The sequence below is a fragment of the Chlorocebus sabaeus genome, chromosome 25 (genome assembly GCF_047675955.1).
Source record: "Chlorocebus sabaeus isolate Y175 chromosome 25, mChlSab1.0.hap1, whole genome shotgun sequence".
Taxonomy (NCBI): Eukaryota; Metazoa; Chordata; class Mammalia; order Primates; family Cercopithecidae; genus Chlorocebus; species Chlorocebus sabaeus.
This window is the reverse complement of record NC_132928.1, coordinates 33146552-33165614: the sequence shown is the minus strand read 5'-3', so window position 1 is coordinate 33165614 and position 19063 is coordinate 33146552. Positions and strand designations below refer to the sequence as shown.

At 32.9% G+C, this 19063-nt stretch overlaps 1 protein-coding gene across 7 annotated transcripts in view; it reads right to left on the bottom strand.

Annotated features, from left to right (window-relative positions):
- KCNT2 (potassium sodium-activated channel subfamily T member 2) overlaps positions 1-19063 on the bottom strand; it is a 410159-nt gene that overhangs the window by 237215 nt on the left and 153881 nt on the right. For 4 of the 7 annotated variants that reach the window (XM_007989090.3, XM_007989091.3, XM_007989092.3 and 1 more), the window contains exons 6-8: positions 18181-18255; positions 16906-16989; positions 13803-13897 (exon numbers count right to left, since the gene is read on the bottom strand). In XM_007989090.3, the coding sequence (XP_007987281.1) occupies positions 13803-13897; positions 16906-16989; positions 18181-18255 (254 nt within the window). Of the gene's footprint in view, positions 1-13802; positions 13898-16905; positions 17008-18180; positions 18256-19063 lie in introns of all 7 variants that reach the window. The other 3 variants (XM_037985779.2, XM_037985780.2, XM_037985781.2) reach the window with 1 other exon arrangement.

Sequence of the window (19063 nt, the reverse complement as noted above, 5' to 3'; positions counted from 1 at the left end):
CCTTGTATGTATGTGGCACCATCATTCACACAGTTTTCCGGAATACAAACCTCAAAGTTTTTCTTGATTTTTTGTCCTCACACCTTATATCCAGTTTGTAATCAAAAGTGTGTCACTTCTACCTTTAAAGCAGATTGCAATTTCAATCACTGTCTACTTCCTTGCTACCATTCTAGGTCAAGAATTCATAACCTCTTTCCTGGAGTCCCACAATAACCTCCCAGCCATTATTTCTGCTACAGCTCTTGTCTCCACATGGCCTGTTCTCCATATAGTATTCACAGCATTTTTATTAAAATGTCTACCTGAGTGTGTTCTTCAAATAAGTAAATAAAGCTTCTGTCCCAGAGCTTTGCACTGACTCCTCTTCTGCCTAGCACACTTTAACTAGACATATGCATGGTTTATTTGAATACTTCATTTATTTCCCTATTCAAATTCCACTTCTTTAGAGAGCAGTTCCCTGAACACCCTACCTAAAAAAGCAGCCCATCTGCCTCCATCCTCGCCACAGATTTATTTTCTCATTTTTTTATTAGCTGACATTATGTAATGTCAGCTAATGATTATTGTCATTATCCCTAAGTTAAAAAAGATTTTGATCATTTTAATTACTGCTCCAGCTTTAGCACCTGAAGGAAATGCAAAATTACGCTCACTGAATTAATAAATATTTGTATTTTTAGTGCTCTATCTTTCTTTTTTTTTTTTTCTTTTTGAGACTCCATCTCACTCTGTTGCCCAGGCTGGAGTACAGATACGATCTCGGCTCACTGCAACCTCTGAATCCCAGTTTCAGGTAATTCTTATGCCCCAGTCTGCTGAGTAGCTGGAACTACAGATGCACACCACCACACTGAACCAATTTTGTTGTTTTGTTTTGTTTTGTTTTGTATTTTAGTAGGATGGGGTTTCACCGTGTTGCCCAGGCTGGTCTCAAACTCCTGAGCTCTGCTTACCTCGGCCTCCCAAAGTGCTAGGATTACAGGCATGAGCAACTGTGCCAGTCAGTCTTATTCCTTTTCATTTGTACTTTTTTGTTATCCCTTTGCAAAGTTTCTTTACCATCTTAAATATACTAAAATACACTTCTTACAAGGAGCATTAATATACTTCTTATAAGGAGCATTAATGTTTTTACTCAATGAGACACTTTCTTTTCTTCAATAGAAAAATTTAGTTCCTTTATGTTTAGGGGAATGAAGGAACTAATCTGTTTGTATTTGTTATTTAAATACTATTTATTTTTACTGTTTTTTTTTGTTTGTTTGTTTTTTTCACTTTGTTGTCACTCATTTTCCCCTCTTTTGGGGAGATTGACCAAGGAGATATGGTCCTTTCTGTACCATACATTATAAATATTCCCAAATAAAATTTTGGAATGCTATTACACTTTTCCTAGCTTTCCTTCTCCCCTCTCCTAGGTTTGCTCAGATAATTTAGTTCTTTTGCTCAAGATAGTTATTAGAACTGGGTAATAGACAAGTATTCCCGCACAGTATTTGCATTATCCAGTAATATAATATCCTCTTAAGTTCAAATTCACCCTAACAGAAACACTCAGAATGTTTCATCAACTATCTGGGAACTCTGTCGCCCAGCGAGGCTGACATAAACCTAACGATCACAGTAAGTGAGAAGCTGTTTTGGCCTGTTATTTTTGTTTTGTTCTGCTTTTGTTTTATTTTTTCTTTTTCAGTTTGTGTTATTGTTTTTGTTTTTTGTCTTCTTCTGGCCTTTGAAGTAACAGCACCAACAGCTGGTGCGTGTGGAAGCCGGGCTTCCGTGGAGTATATTAGCAGAAGGCACACCAGAGACTGCAATCCAATCACAATAGTGGATTTTCCATAGCCTCAACGCTATGGCACTTGAGGACTTTGACTCAGGTGGTGGCAGCAACATTGAGGGATGCTTTTTGAATTCTTGGATCTCCAAGGTCAGTGATTGTGTGGCTTCTAAATTCTTGTAAGGCAGCGCCATGATACTTACAACTTCATCATTTCACCTTAATTCCTCCTGTTCAGGAGTGGAACAATCTCACATTCTTATTTGTGTTCCTTGAGTACTTTCATAATTTTGCCACCAATTCCCCCTTCCAATAGACAGCAATTTTTGTTTTCTTGACTGGATGCTTCTGAAACAGTCTGACTTCTCAGATTGTTGTTTTAACATTTTCACATTAAACAATCTTTCCTTCCTCTACTTCTTGGTCACTCAACTTCTATAGTCATATCTTAGATCATGCCACATCCAATGAGGGGATAATTCACGTGTCGCCACAAAGGTTACTCCTTAGAGCCTTCTTTCACCAAACTATCTGAAATTTACCTCCCTATCTTTCCCTATAGTTTTTATCTGTACTCAACATAGAAAAGATAAACATTTATTATTTATCTCCCATCTGTGCCCATCGCGAATGTAATATAAGCTATCTGAAAGAATTATCTTTGTCTACTTGCTCATTTCTCTATCTTTAGCCCTCTAGAAGTTCTGAAATGTGTTAGTTTCTCAATAAATGTTGATTAAACAAATGCATTGCATAATGCACAGCCAATTTCATATTTTGTCATCCTTCCATTTTTTTATTATTCTTCCCTGAGTATTTTTTTCTCAGACGGAATGTGTACTCTTTTAATCCTTACATTTCCTGAAATAATTTTCTTACATCTAGAGAAGTGGGTATGGGATTCTTGATCTCAGTCTTTTCTCTCTGATGTCTATACTTATTTTTTAACCATCTTGGAATTTCCAGTATAGCAGATACAACAGTTGTTGCAAACGCATTAATTTTATTGTTTATGTAATTTAAATTTTTATTTTAGATTCTGAGGGTACATGTGCACATTTGTCACATCAGTACATTGCATGATGCTAAGGTCTGGGGTACAAATGATCCCATCATCCAGATAATTAGCATAGTATCTAACAGGTAGTTTTTCAGCCCTTGTTCTCCTTCCCTTCTTCCTCCTCTAGTAGTCCCCAGTGCCTATTGTTGCCATCCTTATGTGTCCAGTGTTTATCTCTCACTTATAAGTGAGAGCATGCAGTATTTGGTTTTCTGTTTCTACATTAATTCACTTAGGATTATGGCCTTCAGCTGCATCTGTGTTGCTGCAAAAGACATGATTTCATTCTTTTCTATGACTGTGTAGTATTTCACGGTGTATCTGTACCATATTTTCTTTATCCAATCTACCACAGATGGGCACCCATCTGTGCCCATTTTGTAGAATGATTTATTTTCTCTTGAGTATATACCCAGTAATGGAATTACTGGGTTGAATTATTTTCCATTGAAACTGTACTCGTTTTTCATTGCTGCAGGAAAAAAAAATCACAAACAGCACTTAAAAAATGTACCACAAACAGCATTTAAAATAACACAAATTTATTTTCTCACAATTCTAGAGTCCAGAAGTCTAGGTGGTCTCAGCCGGTTTCTTCTCTGTGAGTTTCCCAAGGCAGGAATCAAGGTGTTGACCAGCCCTGGCTCACTACTAGAAGCTCCAGGGGAGAATCTGCTTCCAAGACCACTCATGTTGTGTGCAGTTCAGTTCTATGAGATTGTTGGATAAAGTACTGTTTCCTCCCTGGCTCCTAACCAGGAGTCAATTTCACCTTCTAGTGGACTCCTACATTCCCTAGCATGTAGTCTTCTTCAGATTCAGAGCTGGAAATGGCTGGTTGGGTCCTTCCCATACTTCATCTCTCTTTCCCTTCTGCCTCATCTCTCCTTACAGTGCATTTATTTGACTCAAGCCCCAGAGTTTTCTTCTTGTAAGAGCTCATATGATTTCAGACTAGGTCACTTGGATAACCCAGGATAATTTCCTTAGTTTAATGTCTGTAACCCTAATTACATCTTTGAAATCCCTTTTACCATCTAATGTAACATATTCACAAATTACAAGGATCAGAACAAGGACATCTTTGAAGGCCAATCTGCCTACCTTTTGGAAATAAGCAGCACATAATTTATAAGTAAAACAGTCAGTAATCTTTTGTTTTCCTACTGGAAGCTTGGACAAGTTTCTCTTTGTCATTGGAGTGAAATAATTTTAGCACTATATGCTGAGATGATTGTTTTTTTCTAATATTTTAATCTCCAGACTCACATCTTTTCACAAAACAGCCTACCATTTTTCCTACTATTTGTTTATTATCATTTTTCTACCTTTTGTTTTTTCTCTCTTATGAATATCTATAGTATTGATTAGGTGTTCCAGATACATCCTCCAAGTCCATTCCCTAATAGGTTCTATTTCCATGAGCAAGTCTATTTAATTAGAGACCTATCTAGGTTATTGTTTGTTTTTCCCTTCCTTGGTAATTGGCCCTCTTAGATGATTATTGTCTTTTATCTGCTTGTTGAGCAAGTAGTGGCAATTCTCAGGAAAGCAGAGACGTCTTTGCTCCTGGGGGCCGGCAGTACACTGGCTGTGAGACCCTGGCTGAGGCGTCAGCAAGAAACCTTTCTGACCCTGTTCTCAAATTTCCCACTCTCAGTAGATGAAGAGGCTTCAGCTAAGCTCTTTAGTTCATCCTTAACTCTTTGGAGGCCAGGCAGATTGGTAAAATTCACCCCAGCAGATGTCCACCTACACTGGATCTCCAAGTTTAAACAATTCTCTGGTTCCGACTCATTCAGTCCTCACTCAAGTGCTTTATTCTAGTCTCAGGCTCTCCAGTTTCCAAATGGCAAAAAATATCCCAACAGCTTCCTTCTTGGCACTTTTCTTGCCTGTCTCAGGAGGCATGAACAGGTAGAAGCTGGTATTCAGAGTGGAGGAGGAAAAGGATGTGTTAAGCAGACTTCCTCCAGGAGTCTTCCTTGCACTTTGCCAAGTCTTCGTGTTTTTTTCTACTACACTTTAAGTAGGACACTCAATTTTTCTTTGAATTAATTATGTTTAAAGATCCATTTTATCTCCATTATTGGTTTACTGACAAAGTCCCTTTGATTTATTTTACTTTATTGCATTTGTAATGACTGTTTCCAGAACTTAACATTTTATGTATAGTATAAAAATTAAAACAATACAATTCTATTTGCTCCATTCTGTCTTTTGCGCTACCATTGTATTTTGCTTCTACATATGTCTTCTTTCTCTGATTAACAAAATATACCTTTCTTGACTACTTCCAGATTTTGTCTTCTCGTTTTTAGATGTCAAAGTGCCCTCAACAATTCCTAAGTTTTAAGTTCTTATTTATGCCCCCTTGTGTGTTCTGGTGATTTATTAGTAGGGGAATAAAGTAATAGATGTGATTAAATTGTGCATTCTCTGCAGTCCATTTTGGCTTTGTTCATACCACTAGTGTCATACATGATTTTCCCAAAACATCATAAGATTCTTAAGATTATGTACTAACAAAGTTCATCTCTGTAAGCATAATTATAATCTGATATACACCAAGTGTTTAATAGGCATCAATAAATAACACAGGCATATCAGAAATATATTCCAGAAAAATTACCTAAAAGTCCTCAAGAGAGTAGGCACGATATAGTTAAACCAAAGAATACATATTAGTGTATGCATGTGGATGTTAAGGCACAAAATGACAATGATTGGTCTTAATACAAGTTTCCTGAGAGAAATTCTTTGTATTTTCCAGTAAAAACAATTTAATTCTCAACTGATATCCCAATCAAAAAGTGAACTATTTTCCAAACAAAATAATTTTTTACTCCCAAACTTTGTATTCCACATGTATTCAACACACATTATTACGTACTTTCTCAAGGCTGTCTGAAGATAAAACTGACTAAAAAGTAGACAATTTAGAAAATAACAGTAAAGTCCATTTTTATGCAAGCATAGCCCTCCTACCCACAAAAAAACACTATTCTCACACTAAAAATTAAATAATAACAATAATTTATTGGTTCATATAATGAATTGTGTTCCCTATTACTTACTTTTTATGTATTAACTCAGTATTTTCACAACAATTCTATACAGTATTATTATCTACATATTATGGAGAGTAAACTGAACTTAGAGCAGTTAAATGATATGAAGTTATGCTTACTGAATTGATTAATGAAAAAGACATAATATGAGCCCTGGACTGCATGGTTCCAGAGTTTGTTACCATTATTCCAAATAGCAATCACATCTTAAAGCTTCCAAAAAAAAAAAAAAGGCAACTCCCTGCAGTCACTCTGGTGTGACGACAATTATCATTAAGAGGATAATTAAGGAAGTTAATAAGAGGTGAAAGAAAATAAGGTAAATGTATTAAGAACAATCTAGATAGCATGCACTTGGTAAACAGAAAACATTCAGCACAAACTAAACCAGAATGGAGACCATTTATTATTGATCGTTAAGCTATCTATTTTTAGTAAAGGCTTCTTACCTATCTTTCATAAGAAGGAGTCAGCAGTTAACTTAGCGAACAGCCTGCCCTGACCTAGAAGAGATTGCACTCAATTGCTGCTTGAGAATACAGGTGAGAGAACCCCCACCAGGTAAGTCATGGCCTCAAAATGCACCATTCACAATGATAGATTTTAGCTCTCTGCAGTGATAAAAACCAGAATTAGAAGATAAGGTTCTGGGAATAGGAACTTTTGAGTTTTTAAAGGCAAAGCTCCCAGTGCAGATAATGCGTGAGACTAAAAACATCCAGGATGAGACTTACAATTTTACATTTCATCTCAGTCCCAACCTGCAAGTGGGTCAAACCTACCTACTACAATGTCATATATAATTTTGTTAATATATACAAAATAAATATATAGGTGTATAACATTCTCATTCTTGAATGGGTGACTGCTTAATTAAAAAGTAATATTAAAAAACAGAAAATAACATAAAACAAAAATTATATTAGGTAAGAACATATTTCAAATATAAAAGAATTTAAATCAATTACAATTTTTAAGACTTCAATATTAATTATTTCTTTTAGAAAAATGCATTTGTTTTAAAAAATATTTCAAGATAATCTCATGAAGAATGTTGGATTTGAGTTAAGAATCTACTGTGGAGTTTGCTTCTTTACAAAACATTCTTAAGTGTTATCTTTCACACAAACCCATACAAAATAATTTTGTTGTTACAAAATTCTAAAACAAAATTTAATTAAGAAGTTGAATACAAACTCTTATGTTACCTTCTCAAAATACCTATAAGTCATAATTAATTCGCTTACTTAAATAGGCCCTGTATATAATTACAAAGGCATATTAATTGCAAATTATTTATTCTGTGCTTCTTAAAATGTGCTTCTTCTAAAATGTTAACTATACATTTGGCAGTACAAATTTTTCAAGCTTTGGCATGGTTTATAAGGAAAACATTAATTTGAATGAAAGGAAATATTGAGACTGCAAACTTTTTTTACCACCTGGCAAATGTCAATTTGTACAACAAAATGTTATCAGAGAAAAATAGTCACATGGCAGGAATAAATAATGTTTAATATCCCATATACTCCCTATGAATCTCATTGCTGTGCACAGTTACTGGAAAAACTTAATTAGCAATGGCATTCTGTGCTGAAAGCATCTAACACTTTCAACCATGCCTGTAATTCAAACATTAGCATTCAAATCAGCCCACAACTTGCATTTTGGTATTTATTGAGTGAATACCAATTAAATTGTCCCAAATAATCATTTCCATTTCCCATAGATTGTATACCTAATAGCTAAGAGTCCCATGAAACATATCATCAATTGAGATGTTGGGATTTTACATTTTCTAGGGAATTTTTTTTTGAGATAATGATAAAACCAGGTTTTCTGTTGTTAAAAGAAATGTCTCACTCTCCTGAGCACTATCTTTGTGTCTATGCAAAAGATATTAGTAAATCATGTCATTAGCCATAAATTCGGGGTCAATATACTTTGCCATTTAATAATTTATAAAAGCTGACCATGCCCTACCCTGCCTCCTAATGTATAAACATGGATTTTCTTTATTTCAAAATAATAGAAGATTAACAGATTTTCAGGAGAGGATCAGGATTCAGATCAGACAAAAGTAAAATAGAAATTTCAAGAAAACAAAATCAAAGAAAGAAACAGAAAAAAAAAGGTAAAAATACTAAACAATAATGGGAAGAGAAAAACATGATGGCACTTATGATAATGCTGTATTTAGCCAATTTGTTTTTATGCTCCATACAGTTGCTAGTTCTGTAACCATGGCACCAGCTCAAACTGGGCCTGCTCTGTTGATATAACAAAATGTCAAGTTATCTTTCAGGTAAAACAGAGCCAAAAACTGTAAGTCATATAGTCAGGGCATGTGCCCTAGAAAAAGCTTTGACCTCTAACAACATCTGGAACCAAAAGACTGGGACAAAATTAGAATTTGAATGCTGAAAACTTTCAGAAGTGAGGGATTCCTTGACTTGGAAGATGCAGGGCTACACTTTGCCTCAACATGGCTTACCGTAAATGACCACATCTGAAGCCCTCTAATCAAACTCTGTCAAGTAAACATTCCTAAACCCTTTCTGTTGTCCTCTAACCCCTTAAAACTTGCTTCAGGCCCAAAATCAGGGAAACTGATTTGAACCTGTCTCTCTGTTTCATGGCCAATTTTGCAGTAAAGCCTTCTTTTCTCAAAATCAAGTGCCATAGTTATTGTCTTCTCTGTGCATCAGGCAGCAAGCCCATTTTCTCTCTAACAGTTTCAGTAATTTTATTGCATTGTTCTGCTCTCACAAATTCTAAAAAAAGCAAAAAAGGGAAATTGTTCAAGGCATAAATTTGGGGGTTATATGGAGATAAAATTGGCCAAAATTATAAAGTATGTGTGTGTAATTTATAAAAATTATATCCAAGGGTGTTTTCTAAATTAAAAAGTTGCAAAAGTTTTACTACTCCATCATATCTTTTTGCCAGAAGTCATTTTCACAGACTTACACTCTGGCTTATAACTGTAAAAATTCCTTCTTATGATCTCACACAAAACTTAACTGAAAATAACAGTTTTAAAACAATGTTCTTAAAATATATGGTTTGGAATGCTTAACTTATAATATATTTAAGTATTTCCACTTGATAAGGGTATTGTTATTCCAGAATGTTATTTTCTATCAACTGCAAATATTGGTTAAACATCTAGTATTTTCCAACTACCATAAGAGACACTGGCCAAAAAATGGTAAGAAAGGTAAATTGTCTTTGCTCTTATGAATTATAAAAGTCTAGAAGAAACACTGATAATTAAAGAACCATTATATATTTCACAGTTTTTAGAATGCTGAAGAAGCATAAACTTTGACCATATCCCATAATTTAGACAGACTACAAGAAAGTGTTATAGAGAAGCTAAAATCTAAAAGTTGAGATTTCAATGATGAGTAGGAGAAAATGGAGAAGTAGAACTTAATATGAGACTCATTTGAATAAGGATTAATTATGCAGATTATATTGAATGTTACATATAATTATATTTTACATTTTGTATAAAATTTTATTGCTTCCTTTTACATTTCTCACTTATTATGATTTTGTCTTATTTTGTTTGTTTTCAAAACTTATACATAACCATTATGAAAATTTAAACCATAGCAGGAAAAATAAGGAAGAAAGTTGTTAGTCAATTGCCAGATCTTCAGACAAAAGCACTTTCAGTAATTCCTTATAACGTAAGAAAAACTAATGTGGAAAAAAAAAAAAAAAAAAAAAAAAACTAGGAATCTAATATCATGACAGTGGCAATTAACACCATTAGACCATGTCGTAATTCTTCATCCAAACTACAGCACTTATCTTCTCACTGTCCACTTCCCAAGTAGCTACTTGCCTTTAGACTTCAACCAGTAAATAGAGTTCAAGAACTTAAACATCCAGTGTTTAAATAGGTTTTAATCAATGCATAGGAAAATTCTAAGTACTTTTGAATTAAGCATGTTAATCATGTTTAACATGATCATAGTTTTAAACAATAAATTAGTTTAGTTTGTCTTGAAATAAGACTGAGAAGGTGAATTGATTCAATTATTATTATGACATTAAACTAAAACAGGAAATTTTAACATTGAACTAAAACAGGAAATCAATTTACATAATATAGTTCCTTATGTTAGAATCCCATGAAATAATATGAAAATATATAAACACATGTAAATTTTAAAATATTAAAGTTTGAAGTAAAGTAGTTGCAAAATAAATCTATCAGTGTAAAATTAGAAACACCAAATTCATTATAAATGATAGTGCTTATTATTGGTTACAATATGTTGATAATTAAGCTAAAGTCATGCATTTAATTCCCGGATGTTCCAGTTTACTCTGCTTTGTTTTAGAGACACAGAATGAATCACAATTCCCAGCTGTCTTGGAAGTGTGTATTATTGATGATGAGGGATACACTGCCAATATGTGGACAGATTAGTCCAATTCCATTACAATGACAGAAAAAAACAATTCTGAGCACATTTTCCAAAGAGAGTGGGTCAGCACAGCAGCTTAATTTTTATTTCAGTTTGGCACTAAACATGTGCCTCTTGTAGACAGATGCGTAATGACAGTTCTTTGCAATGGTGAAGGGAAGATTTTTTTTTAAAAAACCATGTAACAGCTTTCCAAAACAGGTAATTTTAAGACTGTGAGATTCCTGAACAATATAGCCAATTTATCCAAATATTTCAGGCTCAAATTACAAGGCACATATTAAAAGTTCTGATTTGGCAATGTTAGTTTCTGACATGTCCTGTGTTTCAATATTCAGAAAGTGGTAAAATAAATGATGGAATCTATTTACATGAGAAAAATTTCTAAATAGTCCAAAAATAGTTTACTTTTATCTTTACAGAACAGTTACTCCCCTTTCTGTGGCCTAAAATTATTCCCCTATTTACCATGCCCCTGGTTTTTACCTGTCATGTTACACTAAGATCAAAATTTAAAAGTACTCTAAATGAAGTAAAACTGGAGCCGTGGACATGTCGCAATGCTGTGTGTCATTGAAAGCATTAAATGTACCAAGAGAGCAATGCTACCATTATCTTTAACCTAGTGGAGATAATGAGAGACTCAAGTATTAGAAATAGGTAGGAAATACTAAAAACTTGAATACAGTGGCGAAAGATGTTTTCTTATATTTCCTGTTAATATATTTTAGGCATAGTGGTTCCCTCTTATAGTTTTATTAAAAGGATACATATTATGTTTAGATATTTTTAAGCAATTTAGTTTTTGTGGATTCACATGAGAATTTAATCATCTTTTATAAAGAAGGCATTTGAAATGGAAAAAAACTAAAACTTTTGAAGTATTCACATTATATGCCATGCCGTAGGCTTAACACTTTATATCTAATTTAATCCTCACTTCAAAACAACCTTAAAAGTACTCTTTTAAGACTTTTAGTCCTTAAAAGTACTAAAATGAGTGATTAGTATCCTCATTTAATGATATGTAAAAAGTTGTTCAAGGGCTCTAAGCTAGGATAACCCTTCGCAGGCCCCCTTTCAGCCATGTGTGGATATATAAACAAATTGTAGCCTAAAGTACAAGTTGTGTCTTATTTTCATAACTACAGGCTGGACTTAGGATGTACTTGCAAGAACAGGGCAGCCATCTTGAGCCATAGATAGAAACCACGTTTTGAAAATGGGAGAAACAAGACATAAGGAAAATTATTCCCCAGCAGTATCAAGCTGGGGAAACAGTCTTAGACAGACTGCCTAGACATTTCTGTTTGTTTAAGTTGCTGTATTTTTATGGATATTTCTATTTTACGTTGTGTGTGGTGTGACACATTGTTAAAACAGCCTACATGATATACTATGACCAAGATATAACTAATATATAACATTGTTTTTATGTTTCTTGGTAATTATACCTTTGATGTTGAACTTGAACAAAACGTATTCAATCTTATGATGATGATCATAAGTTATGAAGACGTTTGCTTATAATGCAGAGAATACACAAAGAAATCAAACCTCAGTTTATCCATTTGAGTTATTATAATTTAAGAACATATTACAATACATGTGATTCAAAGCAATAAAATTGTATATAGTTAATGTTATATAATCATTGCAAATTAAGAGACATATACACATACTGGTGACAGTTGTAATATTAGATAATATCTCAAAACCACTACTTAATTATTTAAAACTAAAACACACACACACAAGACATACACAAAACAACTATTATACCAAATAAAACAATGAAATGGAAATAATTTCAATAATGAATACATTATATAGTGGAAATTTTATATAAATAATGAATAACCTTTTCTCTAGCACTGCTGCATTCTTTGGCATACGAAAATGGTGAAATATGTCTAAGTATCACCTAGACTACCTGAAAAATAGAAGCACTAGGCAGAAAGTAGGAGCACATAGAAAGCCTACTGCAGATGAAGATTAATTGTGATGAAGATGCCTCCAGAACAAAAGTACTGCTAAATGTCATCATGTAAAAAAAGTTTCCTTTTTATCACATTAACATATCAATGATCCTTTGTCTAAATTTACTTTAGGAGACTCCCACATTATATTTGGTAATCATTAATTTTAGTATTTTTAATTTTCCAACAATCGAAAAATTAGCATATGCATACCATACAAACATAATTGTTTTGAAATTTGTAAGTACCTTCCCTTAAGTTAGATGAGAAAACTCCTAAGTTGCCCAAATAATGTTATTACATTGAAATTCAGAATTTTTAGTGACTTTAGAAGGGAAATAATTGCAATTAATGTTTCATATTAATGCAGTTAGGTAATTACTAGGTGAATCATAAAACAGTTTGTGAAAGGTAAAAAGACACTAGGTGATATGATGGCTATATCCATTTTAGAGGCTATTTTATATTTAAAGGCATTAAGTATGCTAAAACAGGTCTACTGTTTTTAAATGATAAAAGTATGCAATAAAACATATTTGAAAACCATTTCATAGAGTTACTAACCACATACTATTGATACAAAAACTTATCATAACTATATATCTATATTTACATGCGTACATGTATAGCTATATTTATACCTAGCTCAGTTGTACTAGTGTATGTGTGCATTTTTCCTTTTTTAGTACTTCCTAATTAGCTTTTCTTCTTTCTCAGTAGGGTCAGATCCAGGTCACAGCACAATTACACATATCTAAGATTCCTGCAACACAAACATAATATTCTACCTCATTTTTTGATGTTCACATTTTTTCTCTCATTAAGGATCTGCATGAATCCATATGTCCAGTGTCACATTTCACATTGGATTACTCTGTAATTGTCAGAGTGTGAACTTCCAGAAAGGGAAATTATTGGTTTTATAATAAAGCATATTTTATATGTTTTTATAATGAAATGCCAGGTCTTGCCTTGCACTGGCCATAAATCTGCCCTGGCAGATTTTAGTGTGCCTGAATGCACACTAAAAATCATGCAGAGAAGGCAGAGGCAGAAGCAGTGATTGGTTAGGACAGTTTTTCCAACAGTGTTTCTGCTTTGAAGAATGTAGAAAGATGAGGGCACTTCTATTTCAGTAGTTTGAAGGAAAAATTCTTGTTTGACAACTATGGCATGCAACATAAATTCTCATAGTTTGGCTGTTTACAGCAGTTGGTAAAATGTCAGAGCTGCAGTATGTATCAGTTGCAGAGTATCAATAGTAATGATGTATGTGCTTTCTTATTTGGTAAGACTGAACAAAGAGTGTTGCTTTTACTTCTGTAGGCGATCTGTTACATTTTTTGGTGAATATGTATTTATTTATTGATAGCTATTAATGAAAGTAGTTTATAATATGGTTTCCTTTAGAAACTATAAGTAAATGAAACATAACACAAATTCTGATATGTACAATCTTACCAGGTGAAGATAAGGCATAGTAATGTAGATATTAAAATCAAAACTTGATTAAACATTGCAGACTGTGTTCGCTGAATTGCTCTGTGTAGATCATTCTAAAATAATACAGAAAAAAAGTAAATTTTGATAAATACTGAATATGCATGAGTTTCATTACATTTATTAGAATACATTTCATGTCAACTCTCCTGTACATAAACATATATACATAATCAATGCATATATTTCAAACAGAAATATTAGCATATTTCCATTTTTGCTTAGATCTAAATGTAACTTACTCAAGCTTGTATAGTACAAAGATACTGGTATGGAAAGACTACCAAAGCACTGAATTTCAGTTTACTTGCATTACAGACGTCTGAACAGGTGTTGCACTTACTCCCCCAAAACCCCTACATATTAAGCATGACCTCTCACGGAAAATCCTAATTTCAAAAGATCAGAAAATAGTATGTTTAATTAAGGAAGAGTGAATAAATGAGTGAAACTACAAACAAAGCTCATTATCAGAAAAATTAACATCAATTAGACCAGATAGTTTATCTTGAAAAGAAAAAAAAAATGAAAAAGACAATAAACAAATTTTTTCTAAGTTTAAATTCTTTAGCATTATGATAAATGTCAATTCAAGATATACTATATTTTATCTTTCCAATAGCAAACAGTAAAAAATAATTTTTAGTGTTGTTTAACGTACAAAAGTGAACACTCACATGCACTACCCCTCAGGTACTTTGTTATAAATTTCTAGAAGGCAATTTGGTAATATAAGTCAAAACTCAGAAATACATCCTATCTATTTCAAGCATTAAATCATTAAGTATTTACTCAAAAATATAATTTCGAAAACTTAACCACATGAAAGTCATAAGAGATGGGCACCAATATTTACGTTCATCTTTATTACAAAATTATAATACTTAGTAAACAAAATAATGAATGTTCATAAATGCTAAAATAACTTAAGTATGTAATACAAAAATTGTTACATAAATTGATAGCTACGTAAATTTAGCCAAATCCATTAAAACTGATTTGAAGGAGAAATTTTAATAACATAAGAACTAGTCCACTACATACCAGTATATGACAAAAAATTCCAATTATACAAACATACATTATTATTCCATGTATGATATGTGAGCATATTTTTGCATAGAAAATATTTGAAGGATATAAATTATTACTAGTGTTTAGTCTATGCAGTAGATTGTTGGATTTTTGTAATTTGTATCATTTTTATCTCCATTTTTAAATAATAAACGCTAAGGCTTAAATCAGTACAGCATGAGATAACTAACTTCACCAATAAAAATATCTCAATGAGTCATTATTTGTCTACCACTAATGTGTCTACCACTTATTTAAACAGAACTGTTTTGAAGACAAATAACTAAGTTGACTGATTTGGATTTCATCTCTCACCATTTAGTTTCTAATGGCAGAGGTATTAATGAACAGAAAAGTAAATACAAGTTTAGCATCCGGCAAGAAGAGATACGGAAATAAAATGGAAAATGAATCTTAAATTAATAATGCAAAACAGACTTTTTTACTGTCAATATTTGTCTAATGTATCCTGTCTTGTTTGAGTTATTTTTTCCAACAACTAATAACACAGATATTAATAAATAAGTTTACTTTTTTCTGATGTATTTTTATTCATTAGCAATTTAGGCAATCTATATTTAGTCAAACAGTATTTCATCGGGGCAATTATGACAGCCCAATATTTCTGCAAATCATTTCACAGGCCACACTCTCCCACCCTTTGGCCATGTACTTTCATAAGACTCCAGTGGTTACTCGATATAAATGTTTAAAAACATTCATCCAGTTGTGAATACTAAAATGTTATCCAAATATTCCTTTGGCCAAAACTGTAGTCATAATGTCTGTTTAAAACCCATTTAAATGGAAAATAAGTTTGCCTCCAAACCAGTGTAATTTTCAATGCAGTAAAATTAATAATATTGAGCCCTTACTTTGTTGTGCCAGATAAAATACTATACACACATATTATGCATATGTATGTGCATATATTTTGTGTATATATACGTATATATAATTTCATTTGATTATCACAAAACTTGTAGGTGCTTTTCTTTGCAGATAAAGAGAACAGCAAAGAAGTCAGATCATTTGCCTATCACATTGTTCAGCACATAGTGAATATGTATTAAAATTTGTGGTATGAATGATTCAATGGCAACGCCTTACAGCTAGCTTTGAAGTACTAAAGCCTGTGGTAAAAATGTTTTGGTCATAGTTATAAACCATGCCGCCAAGCAGATTCAGCCTTGGGCAAAATGCAACCATGGCACAGCTCTGAGTTCTCCATCTTTTATTCTACCTCTTGCTTCCTTTTCCCCTAATGTCCCACTCACAACCCCACTCAAGCAAATCCAGAAGGATGACTCTAAATGAGGGACTTCTAGCTCCCACATAGAACCTTAGGAAGCCCCACAGATGTTCACTGAATATGAGACTACCTACAATTAAGAGCAGTTTGACAAAATCACTTAAATGAGCCCTCAAAAGCCAGGAGTCCCATTATGCATCAAAAAACTGCCTTGGGAGGGAAGGATATTTGTACTCTGAAGATTGGCTAAGTGGCTGAACCAGTACAAAAACCAATAAGGTTTTTAGTGATATTGAGAAATTCTGAACCATTTTTGTTTACCAGTCATAGGACCTTACAAAGGTAGTAACTTGGCAATATGGACATTTTACAAGTTTTCCTTCTGATTAAGATACAGCAGACTGTTCATTTAAGGTCTGTTAACCTACAAATTTATACTATGTATCTCTTTAATTATTTAACAGTATTTTACCAAAATGACTCATTTAAAAAAAACATTTAAATGAAACAACTGACTATGACCCTAAATTAATTTAAAATATGTTTAAAAATGAAACACTTGAAAATTTAGTTACAGCTTAATTAATTCCAACAGTATGAGTTATACGTTATGGGAGAATGCAGAATAAGAAAGTTCAAGACTAGATCCTAAATTATCTCTTTCTGTTTAGTCTAAACATTGAAAATAAGAAATGGTTTAAAAATCTTTTCATATTTGCACTTCACTTCTATACTTACAATCATATTTTCCAAGGCATGTTTGGCAAGCCAACAGTTCAGAAAGACTGGGACAAATAGATTCCTTAAGGAAGGCCAGAATATCTGGAAAACAAACCGAAACTAGACTTTTATCTCAAAGCGATAAATCATACCCAGCAGACTGAAAAGAAATAGAAAAAAAGTTATTAAAGAAAGTGTAATAATTTAAAACATGACAAATAATGTAAACTCACTATTAATAAAATGCAAGAAATTGATATGTTCTTTCATTCATTGTCTAAATCTTTCTTAGGGAAATTATTGCAGAAGCAAAAAGAAAATAATAAGCTCTCACCAGATGGCAGATATCTATGCTAATTCTGTCATTAAATCTTTTAGTGTGGTGGTTTGTAATAGACATTGGCTTTCTTTTCTCTGTAACTTGAGGTATTAAGTAAGAACAAAGAGGGAAGGTACTCTCTCTTTTTACAATATTACCTCTTATTCTCTTTATGTTAAACCACTTTAAGTGACATTGGGGAGCTATGTTCAATTAGAATTATATTTAGTTAACCTGTCATTTAATCTAGTTCCAGTTGCTTCTCTAGATAAATCACTCAAATTAAAATAATTATCAGAAGAGAGCAACAGCTCCAGGTAATATCTACTTATTTTCAAAATCTTCCAAATAAAAGTCAAATAAAGTGTTACAAAGTATAATCCCAACAGACATTATTACAACTTTATTAAATTGCGATTAAAATATAATTTTGCAACAGGAAAGTGTTGAGTTACATATTTACGGGACTGTAGTTGAATAGGATCATCATGGAACTGATAACACACAGCACTTTGAAAAGAAGCAAAATGTTGGGTGTCTGACTTTTGGCAATCTCCTCACTAAAAAGAGAATCAGACTTAATAAATCTAGTGGTTAAACCACAGATAAATATTTTCAACATATTAGAAACTTTTGTAAATATGTTTCCAATTGGCCTATTTAAAAAAAAATCCACAATATAAACAATAAGTGGATAAGTAATTTCTAACAATAATGACATTTGTCAAATGGCATACCCAGAGCATATAGCTCTTTAAAATATTTTACTTTGCTATTGTACTAAATCATTAGTTTCCATTTAGTTACACAATGCAGTTATCCAGTCAATTTTATCTTGTTGCTTAGTATCATGATTCTAACCAAAGTCTAAATCCATTTATCTTAGCTACCATATTATTTAACAGTATCTAGATTTAAAGATTTTACTTAAGTCTAATTACAAAAGTGTTTTTTAAGGTTCTTTCAGGACTTACTGAGATAATGAAGGGAACCGCATTAATTATTTCCAAGATGAAGGGTATTCGTAAAATCTGTTCCCAGATGTTTCCCTTCCAAGAAAGAATGAATAAAAATGAAAGTCAATTATACTGCATCTTATTAAAGGGGGAAAAAGACAGCACTTAGAATTTCTCCAGCAATAAGGATGCTTCCATTAACAAAATACTGAATATTGTATAGAGATGTAGCAATGACTTTTAGAGATTATTTTTCTTTTTTTTTTTTTTTTTTTTTTGAGACGGAGTCTCGCTCTATCTCCCAGGCTGGAGTGCGGTGGTGTGGCGCGATCTCCACTCACTGCAAGCTCCGCCTCCCGGGTTCACGTCATTCCCTTGCCTCAGCCTCCCGTGTGGCTGGGACTACAGGCGCCCGCCACCGCGCCCAGCTAATTTTTGTATTTTTAGTAGAGACGGGGTTTCACCGTGTTAGGTGTTAGTCAGGATGGTCTCGATCTCCTGACCTCGTGATCCGCCCATCTCAGCCTCCCAAAGTGCTGGGATTACAGGCGTGAGCCACCGCGCCCGGCCGAGATTATTTTTCTTAGTGTAATTGTGCTCTCTCAATTGTGTAAGTTTAAGAAGTAAAACAAATGTTTGTAGAAACCATGAATATTGCACATAACATTTTTTATCAAGTAATATGTCATGGAAGAAAACGTACTAGTAAAAATAAAACACACTAAAAAAACCTACAGAGTCAATTAAAAGGTGACAATCTGAAGTTTTACTTACTATAATAATGATATTCACTAACCATCAAGTATATTAGTTTGTGAAACATACCCTTGTTAACAATCATTGGTATTAAAATTGCGTTCACATTAATACAATTTAAAGGAAGGTCTTTTTCAATCATCTA